The 19,964-nt window shown below is 49.8% G+C and overlaps 1 protein-coding gene across 7 annotated transcripts in view; it reads right to left on the reverse strand.

Moving 5' to 3' along the window:
- Positions 1–387: 387 nt before the first annotated feature.
- Positions 388–19,964, reverse strand: part of vps13c (vacuolar protein sorting 13 homolog C) — a 66,006-nt gene continuing 46,429 nt past the window's right edge. For 4 of the 7 annotated variants that reach the window (XM_086191346.1, XM_086191395.1, XM_086191389.1 and 1 more), the window contains 22 exons: positions 18,996–19,121; positions 18,768–18,901; positions 18,471–18,597; positions 18,048–18,283; positions 17,695–17,839; positions 17,038–17,178; positions 16,738–16,819; positions 16,394–16,463; positions 16,140–16,251; positions 15,930–16,043; positions 15,690–15,820; positions 15,183–15,264; positions 14,911–15,024; positions 14,736–14,811; positions 14,446–14,609; positions 14,296–14,341; positions 13,495–13,618; positions 6,974–7,088; positions 2,356–2,447; positions 2,131–2,254; positions 1,876–1,959; positions 388–1,788 (listed from right to left, as the gene is read on the reverse strand). In XM_086191346.1, the coding sequence (XP_086047472.1) occupies positions 1,687–1,788; positions 1,876–1,959; positions 2,131–2,254; positions 2,356–2,447; positions 6,974–7,088; positions 13,495–13,618; positions 14,296–14,341; positions 14,446–14,609; positions 14,736–14,811; positions 14,911–15,024; positions 15,183–15,264; positions 15,690–15,820; positions 15,930–16,043; positions 16,140–16,251; positions 16,394–16,463; positions 16,738–16,819; positions 17,038–17,178; positions 17,695–17,839; positions 18,048–18,283; positions 18,471–18,597; positions 18,768–18,901; positions 18,996–19,121 (2,541 nt within the window). In that variant the 3' untranslated portion in view covers positions 388–1,686. Of the gene's footprint in view, positions 1,789–1,875; positions 1,960–2,130; positions 2,255–2,355; positions 2,448–6,973; positions 7,089–7,247; positions 7,260–13,494; positions 13,619–14,295; positions 14,342–14,445; positions 14,610–14,735; positions 14,812–14,910; positions 15,025–15,182; positions 15,265–15,689; positions 15,821–15,929; positions 16,044–16,139; positions 16,252–16,393; positions 16,464–16,737; positions 16,820–17,037; positions 17,179–17,694; positions 17,840–18,047; positions 18,284–18,470; positions 18,598–18,767; positions 18,902–18,995; positions 19,122–19,964 lie in introns of all 7 variants that reach the window. The other 3 variants (XM_086191361.1, XM_086191353.1, XM_086191370.1) reach the window with 1 other exon arrangement.

Consider the following 19,964-nt stretch of genomic DNA (forward strand, 5'->3'; position numbering starts at 1 on the left):
GGGAAAACTTCAGGTTGCAGATGTAATAAAATGAATATTTCAAGTTCTCTTGAACTCTGTTCTCCCCAGGTTCTTGGTCAGTGGTCTTAACATTTGAGTTCAGTTCTCAGGTCGGGTGAGCGGATCAACTTGAGTGACACTGACACTGGGATCAGCTGAGCTGACATGACGGCTCTATTCAGGAGCGTTGCTCACCCCAACATCTGCACCATGTTCATGTGTCCCGCAGTCATGATGCAAACCGCCTACAGGAAGTGATGCAGCATGTTGACATTGATTTCCTGCAGCAGACTTTCAAACTAAAATGCCGGACACCAACTCCTGTCGGTGCTTCATGACAAGTTGATGTCTCACTGCTTACAAGACAAATGTGCAGCAGAAGGCAGTAAATCTCTCCTTTTTAATCATTATTCAGAATACATTTATTATTTTTTTTGACAAACGAGTTGTTTTTGGGGTACAACAATAACACCACAAATACAAGTTTATTAAAACTGGCGTGGACCGCACGCTGACTCTGACAAATAAACTTCCCCTCCAAGTGCCGTCTTTCACGTTCCATTCGTCATGAACACATCCAGACCAGCAGCTACGGTGAACCCTAACGCCCCTCAGCTGACCGACACCTGAGGCTAAATCACACATTCAACCCTCACGAGAAAGTCTGACAATCGGAACCTTCATTCACCCTCTAGGAACATTTTTATCTGCCTCGCTGTTTCTATGACGACGGATGATCGGTTTTCTTAGTGCAAATAAGATCTCAAGCCTGGTTTAAACTGTTGAGAGTGAAGAGAAGATTTTAATGGCTTCGTCTCCAAACGCAACAGCACCACCTGCAGGTCAGCAGCATTGTAGTTTATACATGCATGACTCCACACGTCAGTGGATTCTGAGTTAAGCAGCTGGAAGCTGATGGCTTCAAGAACAGGAGCATCCAGGGGAACTCAAACCCACAACCCAGCTGGGCCAGCTCCTCAGCTGATTGGACGGTTCCCCGTGAGCAGGTGTTTGACAGACGCAGGTAGAAACAAGAAGCAGAATCATCTCAGCTGCTTTGTTTTAGTCTTTCACCTGAATCTCAAACATTCTATGTCCAGCCGCTTGACAGAAATATGACACAAACTAGACAATTAAGGAAATTAGACTTCTGTCATTCATCGATTTTTAATGTTGACCTTTTTTTGCCAACAACCCTCATTTCAACCCTGAACCTAAAAATAAACTCACTTGAGTCTAAAGTTCCTTCAAAAGTAAAACTGGACTTAATGAAGAGAAGCAGCAGTTCTGCTCGGCCTCCATGATGGACGCCTCACTGGCCGCCATGATGGACGCCTCACTGGCCTCCATCATGGACGCCTCACTGGCCGCCATGATGGACGCCTCACTGGCCTCCATCATGGACGCCTCACTGGCGTGAAGCTGCTCCACTGACCACAAGACTCAAGTGAGAACTGATGTTGTGAAAATGAAACTTGCATGTTTTTTTAAGTTTGATGTATCAGACTTGCCTGTAACCACAGCAACAAGGACCAGAGAATGTTTCAAACAGTGATGATCAACAAATTATGGGTCAAAGGTCGTTTGTGATGGTTGATAATAAACAGTGTCACGTGTCACTAGATCTACACTCTTTCTTCAACACAACCTACACACAGGAAGAGGAGCCGCTGACAGGAAGTGGACTCAGGGCTTGTTGGGCACTTTGAGGAAGCGCTGTGACTTCTGTCTCACCATGCGGTGCTGCTGATGAGCCACCTGAGCTTCTGATATGGCTGCACGCAGCCTCTGTGGGTAACCATGGAAACCAAGTGAGAGAAAGGCCACACCTCTGTCAGGTAAACACACACACACACACACACACACAGCCAGTACCTGAGCAGTTTTGGGGTCTCTCAGCTGGATGCTCCTCACGGACTCTTGATGGTCTCGCTTCGGCAGCTTCAACTTGTGCGTCTCCTAAACTCATGGATGGCGAGGATGACGATGATCCCGGTACATCAGTACGGTTTAAAAGGCGAGAAACTTTGTGAGTGTGACTTCGCAACTCTGAGGAACAGACTGGAGGGATCACTTCTGATAGAACACTTCATGCTAAGCTAAGCTAACGGGGGGGGGGGGGGTCAGTACCTTGCAGTAGATCTTCAGCTCGGATCCCGCCACTGCTGGAGGACTGTAGAAATTCTCAAACAAACACTCCCACTCTTTGTTGAAATGGCCAACAAAGTCGAGCTCCTTCACACACAGAACCCTCCTACATCACAACAACAATGTAAACAAAACCCTGAACTGGTGACAATGTGACACACACGCGCGCACACACACACACACACACACACACACACACACCCCTACCTGTTGGTGATGAAGATGTTGGTTTTTCTGTGACCAGGAAACAGGCAATGATCTCGGAAAACTTCGCCATCCAGCTGCTTGATCTCAGAGCACTAACACACACACACACACACACACACACACACACATCAGCCTGGATGGTGATCATATTTAGTGCCACCTGAGCATCAGCATCATCACATCTGGGTCAAGAACTTTGGTCAGCAATCCTTCGCCAGATCCTCAAGCTGTTCGGTGTCGTTCCCTGCTTCAAAGGCACTTCCTGTCCAGGGCGTCTGTGGAGTCAAGGATGTGGCGGTGTAGCCTCACTGTCCTGCTGACCTCCACTGGTCTCTCCATCTAATCTCGACAGTGAAACTTCAAATGCTGTTGTGCAGAGCCTCTCGTGGACTTGCAGGTCAGACGAGCGTCCTGATTTGAGGCCCAGTCGTGGCGTCTCTGACACCAGATCCACTGGTCAGTGTCTTGAGAGAAAGAACCGGCTAACGCTGAACCGGCTAACGCTGAACCGGCTAACGCTGATCCGGCTAACGCTGATCCGGCTAACTCTGATCCGGCTAACTCTGATCCGGCTAACGCTGATCCGGCTAACGCTGATCCGGCTAACGCTGAACCGGCTAACGCTGATCCGGCTAACGCTGATCCGGCTAACTCTGATCCGGCTAACGCTGATCCGACTAACTCTGATCCGGCTAACTAGCCTATGTTGCTAGTTTTCATATTCATATGACAGCAGGGTAATGAAATGTAAAGCTGTTTGATTACCATTGAGGTGGAGAGGAAGTATACACACACACACGTTTACAAATATACATACATATATGCGTATATATAAACATGTATACAGTATATACAGATATGTATATCTGTATATGTAAAAATATGTAAATATACACATAAACACGTGTGTGTGTGTGTATATATATATATATATATATATATATATATATATATATACACACACACACACACACACACACACACACACACATGTATACATATAAGTATGTATGTATTCCGATACATGTGAAGGTATACATACATACTTACAAATATCTTCCTCATTAATAATGAGCATTCAAAGTTTTTCAGAACTAGTGTGAGTGACGTCAGTGGCCCTGCTGTCCTGAGACGTCCATGTTTCACTTCTTCACGCTAGCTTGAGGTGAGTCCTGTCAACGGGACATGAAACCCTAAAAATCTTTTCAGATTTCCTGAATATTTGTGCAATAATTCAGTGAACCTCAGAAACGGTTTACTTGATTGAAATAAGAGAATAAGGTTTTTAGCTTTATTAAACATGTCACAAACACAGTTGGAGGTCAGAGGTCATGCTGAGACGCCGATGTCTAGAGACAGTCTGCTCTTCATAGACAAGGTCAGTGAGTGATGCTACGAATATCTTAAAAAAATATTGCTAACTTCTACGACAGGTAACATCCATCACATTTATATATAAATAATATTCTTCTGTTTTAGATTAACAAACTACAAACATCATAAACAAAAAATGGCAACAAAGCACAACTGTTGTCGTCCTGATAAAAGTAAAACAGTGGAGAAGAGAAACCCGCTCACATGCACCTGAATCACCTGCTGACAACGTAGCTGGAAACACGAGGATCGAATCACGACATGGAAACAAGTTTACAGTCTTTAAAGCTGCAGAAGCATCGAGTCAGAGAAGCAAACCCTGAGCCGCGTCCTCAGGCTGCATGAGACGAGGAAGAGAAGGAGAGAAGGTTAGAGGCAGAGAGCTGGAAGAGGCACCACTCACTCTCACTCACTCTCACTCACACACACTCACTCACTCACACACACTCACTCACACACACTCACTCTCACACTCACTCTCTCACACACACTCACTCTCACACTCACTCTCTCACACACACTCACTCTCACACTCACACACACTCACTCTCACACTCACTCTCACTCACACACACTCACTCTCACACTCACTCACTCACTCACACACACTTTCACACCCACCCACACACACTTTCACACCCACCCACTCACACTCTCACAACCACTCACTCTCACACCCACCCACTCACTCTCACACTCACCCACTCACTCTCACACTCACCCACCCACTCACTCACACCCACTCACTCACTCTCACACTCACCCACCCACTCACCCACCCACTCACACTCACCCACCCACTCACACTCACACACACACACACTCACACACCCACCCACTCACTCACTCACTCACACTCTCACACCCACCCACTCTCACACACACTCTCTCACTCACTCTCACTCACACACACACACTCACTCACTCACTCACTCTCACTCACACTCACACACACTCACTCACACACTCATACTCACTCACACACACTCACTCTCACACTCACTCACTCTCACTCACACACACTCACACTCACTCACACTCACACTCTCACACCCACCCACTCACTCTCACACCCACTCACACTCACTCACACACACTCACACTGTCTCACACACACACACTCACTCACACACACACACTCAGACTCACACTCACTCACACTCACACACACTCACTCACACTCACTCACTCACTCTCACTCACACACACTCACTCACTCACTCACTCTCACTCACACACACACTCTCACTCACACACACACTCTCACTCTCACTCACACACACTCACTCACTCACACTCAAACACACTCACACTCTCTCACACCCACCCACTCACTCTCACACTCTCTCACACCCACCCACTCACTCTCACACTCACTCACACACTCTCACACCCACCCACTCACTCTCACACTCTCACACCCACCCACTCACTCTCACACACTCTCACACCCACCCACTCACTCACACACTCACTCACACCCACCCACTCACACTCACACTCTCACACCCACCCACTCACACTCACACTCTCACACCCACTCACTCTCACACACACCCACTCACTCTCACACTCACCCACTCACTGTCACACTCACCCACCCACTCACACTCACTCACACTCACACTCTCACACACACACACACACACACACACACACACCCACTCACACACCCACCCACTCACTCACACACTCACTCACTCACACTCTCACACCCACCCACTCACTCTCACACTCACCCACCCACTCACACTCACACTCTCACACACACACACACTCACTCACTCACTCACACTCTCACACCCACCCACTCACACTCTCACACCCACCCACTCACTCACACACTCACTCACTCACACTCTCACACACACACTCACACACACACCACCCATAGTTCTACACATGAAGCCCAGATGGAAACGCGAGACCCCGCCTCCACACCGCCCCTTCTTTTTACTAAAAACCCTTCAGATAATCGGTCCTGCAGCTCGCTGGCGCTCCACCAGGACGGAGACCAGTGGCCGTTTCTGACACCAACCAGACGCCTGCTAACCCCCCTCCTTGACCACGCTGTTGGCTAACTGTCATTACAGCTGCATGTTGGTTAATTGGTTAAATGGGTGAAACCCTATTTTTGAGCTCATCTTGATCACCTGGTGCTGGGGGCGGAGCCAGGAATGGGAGGTAAAATGTGGCGCCCTCTGTTGGTCTCGTAATGGAACCAGTGTGATAAATGACTTCACAACACGAGGGTGTTACGGATGATCCCGCACTCTCCTGAATCCTCACCTAATGCAGTCTGTCCAGGTCAGTAGCAGCACGCCAGTGTGACGCCCTGCTGTCTGTGGACATGCATTCATGAAGGAACAGAAGGTTCCGCCACTGCTCAGAACCAGGTGATGACGGCGAACACGTCACCCCTCTGCTGCGGAACGTCTGCATGTAGTAGAACTTCTCAAGCTGTGCGAGACATTGGGTTGTCTCTCAATCAGCAAAGCATTATAACAGTGAGGTCCTATTGTGAGTACTACTACTACTACTACTACGACTACTACTGCTGCTGCTACTACTACTACTACGACTACTACTGCTGCCACTACTACTACTACTGCTGCTGCTGCTGCTGCTACTACTACTACTACTGCTGCTACTACTGCTGCTGCTGCTGCTGCTGCTACTGCTACTACTACTACTACTACTACTACTACTAGTGCTGCTGCTACTACTACTACTGCTGCTACTACTGCTGCTGCTGCTGCTACTGCTACTACTACTATTGCTGCTACTACTACCACCATTACTTCTGCAGACTGTGTGAGAGCGGTGTTGGTTCTCACTCTCTGTTCTACAGAACCCAAACAACAGAAACGTCTCATTCAGTCGTCCCTGATCAGGTGACAAAGTTCAACACCGCCATCTCAGAGACCTCACTGGGCGAGAGACGTCCAGGCCAGGACAGTGGAAGGACACACTTCCTGTCGTTGATCTCACCAGAATTCATTTTAAAGTTGTCAGCTCGTCTTCATGGAGACAAATCTGACAGCTGGCGTGTTCATATTTTGTCCAAATCGGCGTTGTGACATCTTCCTGTCAGCATCACTTGGATCTGATTGTTACCATTAAACCGTTAAAAATCCTTGTCACGTTACTGGTTAATAACTTCTGTTGCTGCTTTTTAAAAAGTTTCTTAACAGGAAGTGACATCACATTGTAAAAACAGAGTAAAGAGTCAAAGTGATCACACCTGGAAAAGGTCGAAACCTTGTGACTCCGTCAGTTCATACGGGCGGATGATGCCGTCCTCCCTAATCAAGCGGACTGGACGCAGTTTGGTCACTTCCTCTGTCGACTCTGCTGCCCTGATGAACACACACACACACACACACACACACACACGTTATCAGTTTGAACGCTGCCTGGTCCACAGGCTCCTCCCCCTCAGAGAGGCTAAACTGCCTCCATGTTGATAAGTGGTTTGGGTTCGTGCACACGATGCTGAGTGTGACAGAGTGGCTCACCTTTCGTGACCTCTAGAGTGACAGCATGGAACGGTAACGTTGGACAGGTTATCACGCAGTGACAGGTGATGTGTCACATGACAGATGAAGGGGGTTGGGGGTGTCACTGAGGCAGCTGGGGAGTTGTTTTGGGACAGAAGCCATGGTCATGTGTAACTGCTGCTGGAGCACCAGTACGAACGCTCGCTCTTAACCTGCTTTAAACGTCTGAATCTTCACATTTCACGTATTTGGCACCAACGTCCACTCGGACTGGAGGGTGACCTGGCAACAGGTTGGTGGTTAGGCTTCACTGTGATTCGTACGCTTACATTTTGGGGCCATTTCTGGCTTTTTGTAAGCCAGTGAAGAGTCAGCAAACAGAATGTGCTGAAAATGGTCCGGCCCGCCAGGAGTCCGGCGCGACCGGTTACCAGTAGAACTTCAAACACATACAAATGTTTTGTGACATTTTATCCCAAGTGTCCAATGACTGGACACACATGTTACAGTTGCTGTGGAAACGCTTTGTTTCTGTTTACCTGATTAAAATGATAAAGTCAGAATCAGGTGCTCCTCAGCCCAATAAAGGTTTTGGAATTTCCAAGAAACTTGAATGCAGCACGTCAATCACAGCATAAACAGCTCACTTGTGTCTCAGTACGTTGAGATTTCCACCTCGCGGCAGCTTTTATCTGCATCAACGACAACGTCATTGATGACGCGTCAGTAATCAACGCAGCCGACATTCCAACTCCTGACGAGGAACCTGAGCAAACCTGAACCTGAACAAAAGCCACCTGTGATTTACCTGAGTATCGATCTCCATCTGCACGTCCATACATGTGACGCGACGGGCAGCGTGATGGCGGCTGGCGTGACGCTGGGGAATGGATACTTGGTAGGAGTGTAACCATTGGTTTTAACAACAACTGGATTGGGGTCACGGTTCGTGGTTACCATACCATTCAAGGATGGTATCGGTTCATTTCGATCGATGCGACCCAAAACGATTCAGCGACATTTCAGCCACAAATTCTACCCGTGTGACTGTGAAATAAACACCTGGACAACTGCAAAGCGGAGGGCACTGAAGCTGCTGGTGGTGCTGCTGGTGGTGCTGGTGGTGCTGGTGGTGCTGGTGGTGCTGGTGCTGGTGGTGCTGCTGGTGCTGCTGGTGCTGGTGCCACTCACTGGACTTTTATTGACGACGTGTATTATAACAGGAAAATTGAACATGAGAGCAGGAAAGCTGCAGCTCTGCTCATCCAACCTGAGGTGTTGCTCTGCAGTCAGAAACAACGTGAATGCGTTTGCCCTTCATTAGGGTCTTCACTTCAAACACCCACTAGCCAGTGTCCCAGCCCCCCAGCCCCCATGAGGCAGCTGGGCCAGACGTCCTGGAGCCGGTTTTCACATCCACACCACTCAAAACCTGGTCCTGGACTGTTCTCTCTGTCAATGAGCGCCCAATATGAGCATCATCTAATTTCACCCCTGAACATGCATGAAATTCACTGAAATTCACCACACTTGTCCAGTCTGGCTAAACATTCACTAATCAAAAACAAAAACACCACAAAAGTCTATAGCGCCACCTAGGGAGCCACACAACTAAAAGATAATTCTTTTATAATTTGGAGCACAATAACTCCTCCCACGAATGTCCCACAAACATGGGACCAACACCGTTGAACTCGTCTCATCAAGACCAACAATTCCTCCACTCTGACCCCTCACCTGTCTACAACAGAATGTCCACAAATTGGACAAAACTGTCAAAATCAGGACTTTTTTTACTCCCCCAACAAAATCTATCTCCTCCTAGGGCATTAATGCTATCACTTCCAAACTTTCACACATTTCTCTCCCAACTGTGCTCTTCAAAAGCTTTAAAGGTTAATATACTACGCGCTCGTTGTCCATTTTACAAGCCGTCAAAGTGGGGGAGACACGTTTCACCTTCCAATGGAAGTCTATGGGGAGACGGTGTCCTCTCAGGGTACATACTGTCAAACAAATGCTTCTCACGTCTACACCATCCATCCCACAGCTCTACCAACCACACCACTGCATTCCTGACAAAAACCCCTCCAAGAACATGGTGTTCTGTGTCCCTCTGGACCAGCGTATGCCGACTTCTTCCTCTTGTCCCACTCCAGTCCTGGTGCTCCTCCTCTCTCTCCACTCTAGCACAGATCAGAGACAGAGCAGTGGGGGAGGGGTTCTTAAAGGGCCAGCTCTCAGCTCTGCTCTCACTCTAGCACAGATCAAAGACAGAGCAGTGGGGGAGGGGTTCTTAAAGGGCCAGCTCTCAGCTCTGCTCTCACTCTAGCACAGATCAGAGACAGAGCAGTGGGGGAGGGGTTCTTAAAGGGCCAGCTCTCAGCTCTGCTCTCACTCTAGCACAGATCAGAGACAGAGCAGAGGGGGAGGGGTTCTTAAAGGGCCAGCTTTCAGCTCTGCTCTCACTCTAGCACAGATCAGAGACAGAGCAGTGGGGGAGGGGTTCTTAAAGGGCCAGCTTTCAGCTCTGCTCTCACTCTAGCACAGATCAGAGACAGAGCAGTGGGGAGGGGTTCTTAAAGGGCCAGCTCTCAGCTCTGCTCTCACTCTAGCACAGATCAGAGACAGAGCAGTGGGGGAGGGGCTCTTAAAGGGCCAGCTCTCAGCTCTGCTCTCACTCTAGCACAGATCAAAGACAGAGCAGAGGGGAGGGGTTCTTAAAGGGCCAGCTCTCAGCTCTGCTCTCTCTCTAGCACAGATCAGAGACAGAGCAGTGGGGAGGGGTTCTTAAAGGGCCAGCTCTCAGCTCTGCTCTCACTCTAGCACAGATCAAAGACAGAGCAGTGGGGGAGGGGTTCTTAAAGGGCCAGCTCTCAGCTCTGCTCTCACTCTAGCACAGATCAAAGACAGAGCAGTGGGGGAGGGGCTCTTAAAGGGCCAGCTCTCAGCTCTGCTCTCACTCTAGCACAGATCAAAGACAGAGCAGAGGGGAGGGGTTCTTAAAGGGCCAGCTCTCAGCTCTGCTCTCACTCTAGCACAGATCAGAGACAGAGCAGTGGGGAGGGGTTCTTAAAGGGCCAGCTCTCAGCTCTGCTCTCACTCTAGCACAGATCAGAGACAGAGCAGTGGGGGAGGGGTTCTTAAAGGGCCAGCTCTCAGCTCTGCTCTCACTCTAGCACAGATCAGAGACAGAGCAGTGGGGGAGGGGTTCTTAAAGGGCCAGCTCTCAGCTCTGCTCTCACTCTAGCACAGATCAAAGACAGAGCAGTGGGGGAGGGGTTCTTAAAGGGCCGGCTCTCAGCTCTGCTCTCCACTCTAGCACAGATCAGAGACAGAGCAGTGGGGAGGGGTTCTTAAAGGGCCAGCTCTCAGCTCTGCTCTCACTCTGGCACAGATCAGAGACAGAGCAGTGGGGGAGGGGTTCTTAAAGGGCCAGCTCTCAGCTCTGCTCTCACTCTAGCACAGATCAAAGACAGAGCAGTGGGGGAGGGGTTCTTAAAGGGCCGGCTCTCAGCTCTGCTCTCCACTCTAGCACAGATCAAAGACAGAGCAGTGGGGGAGGGGTTCTTAAAGGGCCAGCTCTCAGCTCTGCTCTCACTCTAGCACAGATCAAAGACAGAGCAGTGGGGAGGGGTTCTTAAAGGGCCAGCTCTCAGCTCTGCTCTCCACTCTAGCACAGATCAGAGACAGAGCAGTGGGGGAGGGGTTCTTAAAGGGCCAGCTCTCAGCTCTGCTCTCACTCTAGCACAGATCAGAGACAGAGCAGTGGGGAGGGGTTCTTAAAGGGCCAGCTCTCAGCTCTGCTCTCACTCCAGCACAGATCAAAGACAGAGCAGTGGGGGAGGGGTTCTTAAAGGGCCAGCTCTCAGCTCTGCTCTCACTCTAGCACAGATCAAAGACAGAGCAGTGGGGGAGGGGTTCTTAAAGGGCCAGCTCTCAGCTCTGCTCTCACTCTAGCACAGATCAAAGACAGAGCAGTGGGGGAGGGGTTCTTAAAGGGCCAGCTCTCAGCTCTGCTCTCACTCTCTGATCAGACTCAGGCTTCTAACTCCTCAACTACAAGGCCTCCACCCTGGACCAGGACACCCTGGGGTTCAGGCCAGGGCTCAGGCCCTCACAACACTGCTCGCAGCTTGAATTGTTTACTTGTTGTTTGTTTGTATCCATGATTCATTTTGATTCCTGACCAGAAACAACAGGGATCTGGAAGCCTCACCTGCGCTGTCACGACTCACTTATCTAGAACCGCTGCGTCTCTGCAGAAGCCAGTGTTTCCACACGCCGGACCGCAGTCGTGGCTCCATCATTTCTCGCTCACCGACTGCTCCTCTGTCATCCCCCATGCTACGTTTTGTTGTTCTGACATTCGCGCTGCTGCAGGCACGTGGCGATGACATCACTGACAGGTGGGTCAAATTGAGTAACATTTCACGTTTTTAATCATTAAAAGTACTATAACACATTTGTAGAAATTCTGCTGTGTTAAATTGATTTTTAAAAATTTTTTAAATTTATTTCCTAGTATCGATACAATCGATTGATTACATTTCAAAACGGCGTTGGAGTGATACAAGCCTCGTCATCATGTCAGAATGTACGGTGATTAATCACGACGTGACGTACGTACGTTACAGCAGTGACACTCGGAGTTCAGTCAGCCGACGCTTGTGTGACGCCCCTGAAGCAACCGAGAAACGACAACGAAAAAAACGTGTAACTTTGGAAATATCCTTCTAAGAATGTGGAAGACACTTTTGCTGGTCTTGTCTGGTTCTGGTCTGGTAGCCAAATTGTGTTGTCTTAGTTACTAGTTGCATGTTCACCTGTTGCCCTCAACCAGTCAAACTCATCCTGGCAGCACCATGTGATCATTCAGTCAGCCAATCCTGGGGGAGAGCACGTAATGCATTGGGAAGGCGGGGCTTCAGCTGTAGGTAAGTCACCAGCTCTCTTTTTTTTTTAACATCAAAAACTACAGTTTTGTCTTTTCAGACCAGCTGAGGTCGGAGCACATGCATGCATACACACACACATACACACACACACACATGCACGTGCACAAATCCACCGCGTGCAGCATATCTGATCTATACAGGTGATCGATCCTATCAGACCGGCTGACGCCCACCAAGGCGTGACGCATTTACATGACCCTGAAGTTCCCCTGCTCAACGGTCGGTGGACCAAAGTTTCTGATCAGAGGCAGGCGACCGTTTATGACCCGCAAACATGATGGTGACTATCTTCAGTCACGAGAGCCAATGAGAGCGACAGACACAGCGTGAGAGGAAACCTGGGGGAGGGACTTTAGTTTCTGAACACGCCTCGGTCCTGCCCCTTTCCTGGCTCGGGTCATGACTGAGTCCATACGGGAGCCACTTTTTATCAGGTCGTATTTCTCAGTGTCTCAGCACCGGTTCGATAAGGAACTTGAGTTTAAGGTTAAAACTAAGGTTTAACTGGCTTTTGTCACCAGCACCATGTTCAAACACCTTCAACCAGGTAGGGATGGTGGGACCTGTGACCACGCCCACTTGGGGAATGTACCATGTTAGTGACAAACCATCGTGTGACTCATCCTGCTCAATGATCCACTGATGGTCAGTTGTGAACTCGGTGTGGACCGAGTAAACAAGAAAGATCTGCTCTCTCGGCTCTCGGCCCTTCTGCCACGTTTGTAGTCCTTCGGCCATGTTTGTAGTCCCTAAACTTCTTCAGATGTGATGTTCACCTTTTCTACCTGCACCACAGGTGGCTCTCCTCAGAGGTGTGGCCAAGAGATTCATGATGCTGTAGCAAGTGAGGTGGGCTGGGTTAACAGAGGGGTGGGGCTAACAGCAGCGTTAGAGTGATGGTCGTGAGATGAGCGTGAATCATCTGGGTTTCTGTCACAAAATGCAGCGACTTACCGTCCGTCTGCTGCAGAACGACACCAACATGCACACACCTGCTCTCCTTCATGTGTTTGTGTGGGTGTGTGTGTTTGAACTACTTCTAAACAGAAAATGACGTGGTGACACACCACCACAGAAGGAGGAGTTCTCTGTCACACACTCACACACCAGGAAGACAAGAAAAAGAAAAACACTCAGGACAGAAAACAAAAGCAGAAAATATCAAAATTAGTCAGCAGACGAGAAGAACAGAGCAGACGACACAAACAAGTATTACAGTGAGCACAATACTGCAAAGAAAACTAGTGAACACACACACACACACACACAAGCTCTCTGGTGGCAGTCAAGGTGAGTGGTGACTGTACCTCTGGATGCCCTGGAAGGTGGAGCTCGCCATGTCCACGATGCTACCTGTGGGCCGGGCAACCACCCCCACCAGTCCCTTCCCGATGCCTTTAAAGAACCCGGCGGTTCCCTCCTTCTTGGCCCCTGCAGACAGACGGAACATCAGATTCCCCTGCTGCTCCCAAACCTCCGGAGGACAATGAGGTCATCAGGGTCAACACCATGATTGACAGGGACAAAACAAACAAACAGACTCCAAGCTAGAGATGTTCCTGATGACTATGGTGCCGACCACCGCAGCTGCGTCATGGTCACTGGTATACTGGTAATACTGGTTGAGCCAGGAGCGACAGCAGCAGCCAACAATATTTCTGACATATCTTAGATACATTAACGACTAACGGAACCTCGTTGCTGTTGCAGGCTAACCTGTCACTGATGTCAGGAAACATTTAGCATCCAGATGTTTCATCGTTCTCATCTACAGAATCAAAACGAAGACAGAAGAAACACAATCAAGTTTGATTGATTGATGTCTCTGTTGATTGATTGATTGAGATGGAAAACCCTGTTTCTGAGGCCTGATTCCTCTACAGCTGTGGCAGGAACGCTCGTGAATCTCAAAATGACCACAAGGGAGTCCAGTTCATATTTCCATGGTAAAAGTGTGCTTGACCCTGAACTGAACAGGGTTTACCTCCAGAACCAAGGTGGGCGGGTCACTGTTGACCTTTTGGATCATTAAGACCCCCCAAGATATTTCAGACGACTAGAATAATCCTTTACTCATGCTTGGGGGGGGGGGGGGGGGAGACACCTACCCTCCACAGGTTTGGTGACGATGCCCGTGACTCCACTGACGACGCCCTGTGGACACACAAACTGTAACTGACATGCACACACCAAGGGTACAGCTACAGCAATCGTCTGTAGTGGCCGGGTCCTGTCAGCAGATGCCGCCATGGCGTCACCTTCAGAAGGCCTTTCCCTCCTTTGGCCAGACTCTCGCCGAAGTCTTTGGGCGGTCGGTTCATCTCCTCACGTCTCTTCTGCTGGTACTCTTTGTCCATGGTGATGGCTGCCAGACCTTTGCCCACCGAGCCTGTGATCCTGGACACCATACCTGCAGCGCCACCTGCAGGACAGACGTCAATCACATCTGCAAGCTACTGCATTCATAAAAATGTCTAAAGAAGACGGTCTCTGAGTGTTTTTCTGTGTTTACATCAAACCAGGAAGTGGCAGCTGCGGCGCTTCTTACCAACAGTGTGACCCAGCAGGCTACGGACCCCGATGACAAAACCCTCTGCAAACTCCTCCGGCCCCTGAACAGCCCCCTGGGGAACACACACTGCTATTAGCTTCATGATGGTGTGTGTGTGTGTGTGTGTGTGTGTGTGTGTGTGTGTGTGTGTGTGTGTGTGTGTGTGTGTTACCTGGAAAGGTTCATAGAAGAAGGCCTCCACACCCTCTGACAGACCTCGGATCAGTCCGAAGGGGTTTCCCAGGACGTCCAGACCCAGAACCAGAACATACATCTGCTTCAGGAACTGCAGCCACATACATCACAGACTGATGAAGATGAAGATGAAGGCTATCCAGTAGTGGACAGATAAAGGTCAGCGGGGGCGTGAACAAGGTCACGTTGAGTCCCACCTAGCAGACATGTCTACCGTGACTCGTGAGGAGGAGGAAACTGTGCTGTCACCTGTTCACTGTAGTGGCGCAGCACCGCCCACATCAGCTTCTCTCGGCGGTAAAACTGGTACCTCACCTCAAAGAAGGCCAGTCTGATAGGCAGAGATCACATGATCAATCAGCTGCCAGCACATCACATCACACAGCTACAGCACATGCAGGTAGAGCCCTGCAGCCATGTCTGGAGAAGCCACCGCACACAGCGGCACGCAGTGACATCATCAGGATGTTCTTCGGTCCAACATGACAGCCATAAAACTAGAGAGCTCATTTAGTAGCTGACAAATGTTGGTTCGTGTTTCTGGAGACATTTGAGGAGGGAAATAATCGATGTAGCACCAGAATCTTGATGACGTGTGAGCAGCGCTGCTGGCTCGTCGTCTGAGCTGTGCTGCGTTCCACTGACCTCACTGGCAGAATCATGGCAGTAGGGCGCGTTTACCCAGAATGCTGATTAAAAAAATGTAACGTAGGATGATGTACATGGAGTTTTTCAGGTCTGAGTGAAGCATCTCACTTGAAAATGAGGTCATCAACATCTGTCAGTGTGGCGCCAATGCTCTTGAGCAGCAGGTTGAAAGACTGAACGGCCGCTGTCTCCTGAGTCGAGTCCTCGGCGCCAGAGCCCAAAGACAAGCTGAGGTGGAGCTGTAAGACCATATATGACACGTGCGCTCATAAACAGACATTTGTGTGTGTGTGTGTGTGTGTGTGTGTGTGTGTGTATGTGTGTGTGTGTGTGTGTGCGTGTGTTGACCTTGATGGGTGAGATGTGAAAATGTTCAAAGAAGTTGAGTCCGGACGTGTCGCTCAGTGACGCCTCCATCAGCTCAGCCTGCAGCACTTGCAGGTCTTTATCTATCAGCCCAGTCTGAGACACACAACCACATGCTGGTCACATGATGTGTGTGTGTGTGTGTGTGTGTGTGTGTGTGTGTGTGTGTGTGTGTGTGTTTCCGGTGTCTACCTTCTGTCCATCTGCCCGAGGGTCTACCGTGGGTGTGAACAGCGCCAAAATGGCTGACAGGAAGCCCTGGTCTATCTTCACAGCCATCTCCTGAACCAGAGCCATGAAGTACCTGAACACACACATGGATCATCAAACCCTGCTGACGGAGCACCTGCATCAACATAACACACTCAATATTTTCATCATGGCAGCAGCGCATGCAATGGCAGACATCACTGGCCGGCTGCGGGCGTTAACGTGGCGCCGCTCACTTGAACTGCATGATGTTGCTGTGCTGGTTGAACCTGGTGATGATGGACACGTCGATGAATGGCTTCGGCTCTGTGGACCATCAGCTCAAAGTTAGAGACTCAACAGGAAGTGATCGCACACACACGCACAGATCTGATGTGTGTATTACTTGATGGTGTCGTCTCAGTGGCAACAGACATAAACTGCAACTTTAGTATCAAGGTACTTGATGCCAAAATGGTTTAACGGTAAATCACAGACGATAGAAGGTTATCAACAGCTTACAACTCTGTGTGTGTGTGTGTGTGTGTGTGTGTGTGTGTGTGTGTGTGTGTGTGTGTGTGTGTGTGTGTGTGTGTTCTACCTGAATCCAGGGCGATAGATTTTGGAGGAGGAACTGGATGGAAGATGATGGGGAACATTGCACCTGGCAACTGGTTGTCCACCTGCGCACAAAAAACACATCAGCCATTAAGCAGAGTGTGTGTGTGTGTGTGTGTGTGTGTGTGTGTGTGTGTGTGTGTGTTGAGATGTGTGTGTGTGTGTGTTTTTATATGTATTTAGCTGTGTGTGACAGTTTGATCCTCTTCTTTTAGATCCTAGTGGCAGCAAGCATGAGTCTTAATTGGTGTTTGTGTGTGTGTGTTGAGGTGTGTGTGTTTACCTGCAGCCAGTGGAGCTGCGCCCGCAAGCTGCGTTGGTGCAGTGATTTTTTGAACTCCACCTGGATCCCAGACAGGAAGTTCCTCCTCAACGGAGAAGAAAAGGGCTGACGCATCATCATTGTGGCTCCGCTGAGGTTCACCTAACAACCAGTGACATCACTCACTTAATCTCAGCTCATTGGACGAAACACTTTCAGATCACTGACGACTAAATTTAACTGTAAACGAATCACTGGAACCTGATCAGATCGACTCAGGCCAGGGCTCATTTAGTGCTGGGACTTGTGTCCAGTCTTCCTGGGTCCTTGCAGGGTTGCATTCACAATCCAATAGGAACAACAGATTTTGTTCACATTGTTTTTCATGGCGCAACACTGACCAACCAGCAACTGAGCAGTCAGCGTGGCCACAGCCGGGAGCTTGTCTTTAATGAGAAAATACCACGTGACTGCTGCCTTGCTGATCAAAAGTTCTGCTTCGTTTGCTTCAGCTGCTAGTTAGCAGCGCCTGCTACAGGGGCTCCAGTCCTTCCTGCCATTGGTGAGATTTTTGGAAAATCTTTGGGTGCAGCCGGTGATGTCAAAATACCGGCGCTGTTATTTTTAAAGAGGCATGCAGGGAAAGAGTTAACTGGTGGACGAGTGTTGACCTCTCACCTCCAGGTTGGTTTCCAGTTTGACCCAGCTGCCCTCTGTCTTCCCGTTCAGCTGATTCTGGTAGGTTCTCTCCAGTAGGTTGATGTTCTTCTGACTGAACGGCTTCCAACGGTTCTTCCTCTTCATCTCCCAAACCACCCCCGAACTGTGACACACACCCCCGAACTGTGACACACACCCCCGAACTGTGACACACACCCCCGACTGTGACACACACCCCCGAACTGTGACACACACCCCCAAACTGTGACACACACCCCCGACCTGTGACACACACCCCTGAACACACACCACCGAACAGTGACACACACACACACACACACACACACACACATGCGCACGCTGATGTTTACCTGGGGATGCCGATGTAAGCGATCTCCTGGCGGTTGGTGTTGCTGACCAATGACAAGCCCAGGTTTTGGAGTGACACCTTCACTTCCTGTTCGAACTGCTCCAGCTCCTCTGCCTGCCGCGCCTTTGTTACTATGGCGACATCCTCGGTGAACAGCAGGACACGCTGGCGTCCATCAAGGAATGACACCCAGTGGACCTGAGACAGGCTGTCATAAGAGAACTGACCCACCTCATCCTGAACCAGAAACCAGACACAGACAGTCAGAGGCCAGAGACCTGAACCCCAGCTGTCACTCTGCTGCCCCTGCAGGTTTTAACTGGAATGACAAAGTTAGTAAGGCCTTTCTCTGACAGACAGGAAATGTGCCATGAAACCAAAACACGCAGCAAAAAGAGGCAGAGACACATTCGATATCAGAGACCTTCAGCAGGTCCGTCTCTCCAGAATGTTCCAGGCAGCTCCAGCTGAGCATCTGAACACCGGCTGGGTCATCCCACGCAAACCGCCTCGCCTCGCCTGGTGTCAGCTCGTGAACCACTGCCGAGCCACTGAGACAGACAGACAGACAGATGATTGGACAGTTTAAAATTCAGTGAAAACTATGATAAAGGTTTTACTGTCTCAAGATTTCTGCTTATTTCCTGACTGCTGACATCATCAGTGACACCAGCAGGGACTCCGATACATCAAGAACTGTGATAAAGAGTCGTGTGTTGACCTCTGCCGGTAGCTGATGGTGACCCAGGGCGTGTGGTTGAGCAGCAGGGCGGGCGCCGCCCCATCATAGTAATCACTGAAGCTGATGACAGTTGAGTGATCAGACATGTTGACCTCCACAATGATTCCACCGCACTGCAAATACACACACACACACACACACACACACACTAAATCACTCTGGTTCAGAGGACTGAGCTGGGATGCCAATGGTCCAGCAGACACTGACCATGTCGAGGCTCAGCAGGGTGCCGTTGTCTTGACGGTTAAAGAAGAAAAACTTGGAGGCTGATTGGGATCCGACCACACGCACACACAGCTTCCCTGAGCTGCTCTCCGGCCACAGAGGCAGGCACTGCAACAGCAACAGCAAAAATGTGAATAAAGGCAGCAACCAGCTGCTGCTGATGCTTCCTCCAGCTGTTCAAGTCTCGTGATCTACCATCGGTTTACCAAACTGCCCTCAAAACAGAAGCTACCTGAAGAAGAAACATCTCCAGACCCATGAAGAAGAATAGAACTAGTACCCATGAGCTTGAGCGACTGCTGGTTCATCCACATGCCAGTAGGGATGACACATGACTTCAAGGTCACCACCACTAGGCCTCAGGCTTCTTGTGTTTGCCTGATGACCTTTAATGACGACCTCTGTAAGCACCTTTAGAACCCTTCACTCCTAGGATGCAGTGTTCCTGCTGGTTCCTAGAGTTTTAACAGTAGAATGGAGCCAGAGCCTTCAGCTATCAGGCTCCCCCCCTGTGGAACCGTCTCCCAGTTTCAGTCCAGGACCCAGACCCCCTCTCTAGGTTTAAGAACAGACTTAAGACCTCCTTGTTGATCAGGCTTATAGTCAGGACTGCTTAGGCTGGCCCTTAAATCTGCTGCTATAGGCTCAGACTGCTGGGATCTCCCATGATGCACTGGGCTTCTCTCTCTTCCTCCTGTCCTCAGACGTGTTACTAACTCCTCTTCTTCTCCCCTCATCCCAGATCCTGGTGCTGCTGGAGGAGGCTCCAGACCTGAAGAGGCTCCAGCTGCCACCCGTAGCTCCACCTGCTCACGTCCCCGTCTGTCCATCAGTCTCTCCTCCTTTCTCTCTCTCTTTATCTCTGTCCCTCTCTTTCCTTCTGTCTCTCTGTCTTCCTTCATTCTGTCTTTGTCTCTGTCCATCAGTCTCTCCTCCTTTCTCTCCCTCTTT

Source organism: Aulostomus chinensis, chromosome 2 (assembly GCF_037954235.1).
Source record: "Aulostomus chinensis isolate RoL2024-O1b breed Wild chromosome 2, RoL_Achi_v1.0, whole genome shotgun sequence".
In the NCBI taxonomy this organism is placed as follows: domain Eukaryota; kingdom Metazoa; phylum Chordata; class Actinopteri; order Syngnathiformes; family Aulostomidae; genus Aulostomus; species Aulostomus chinensis.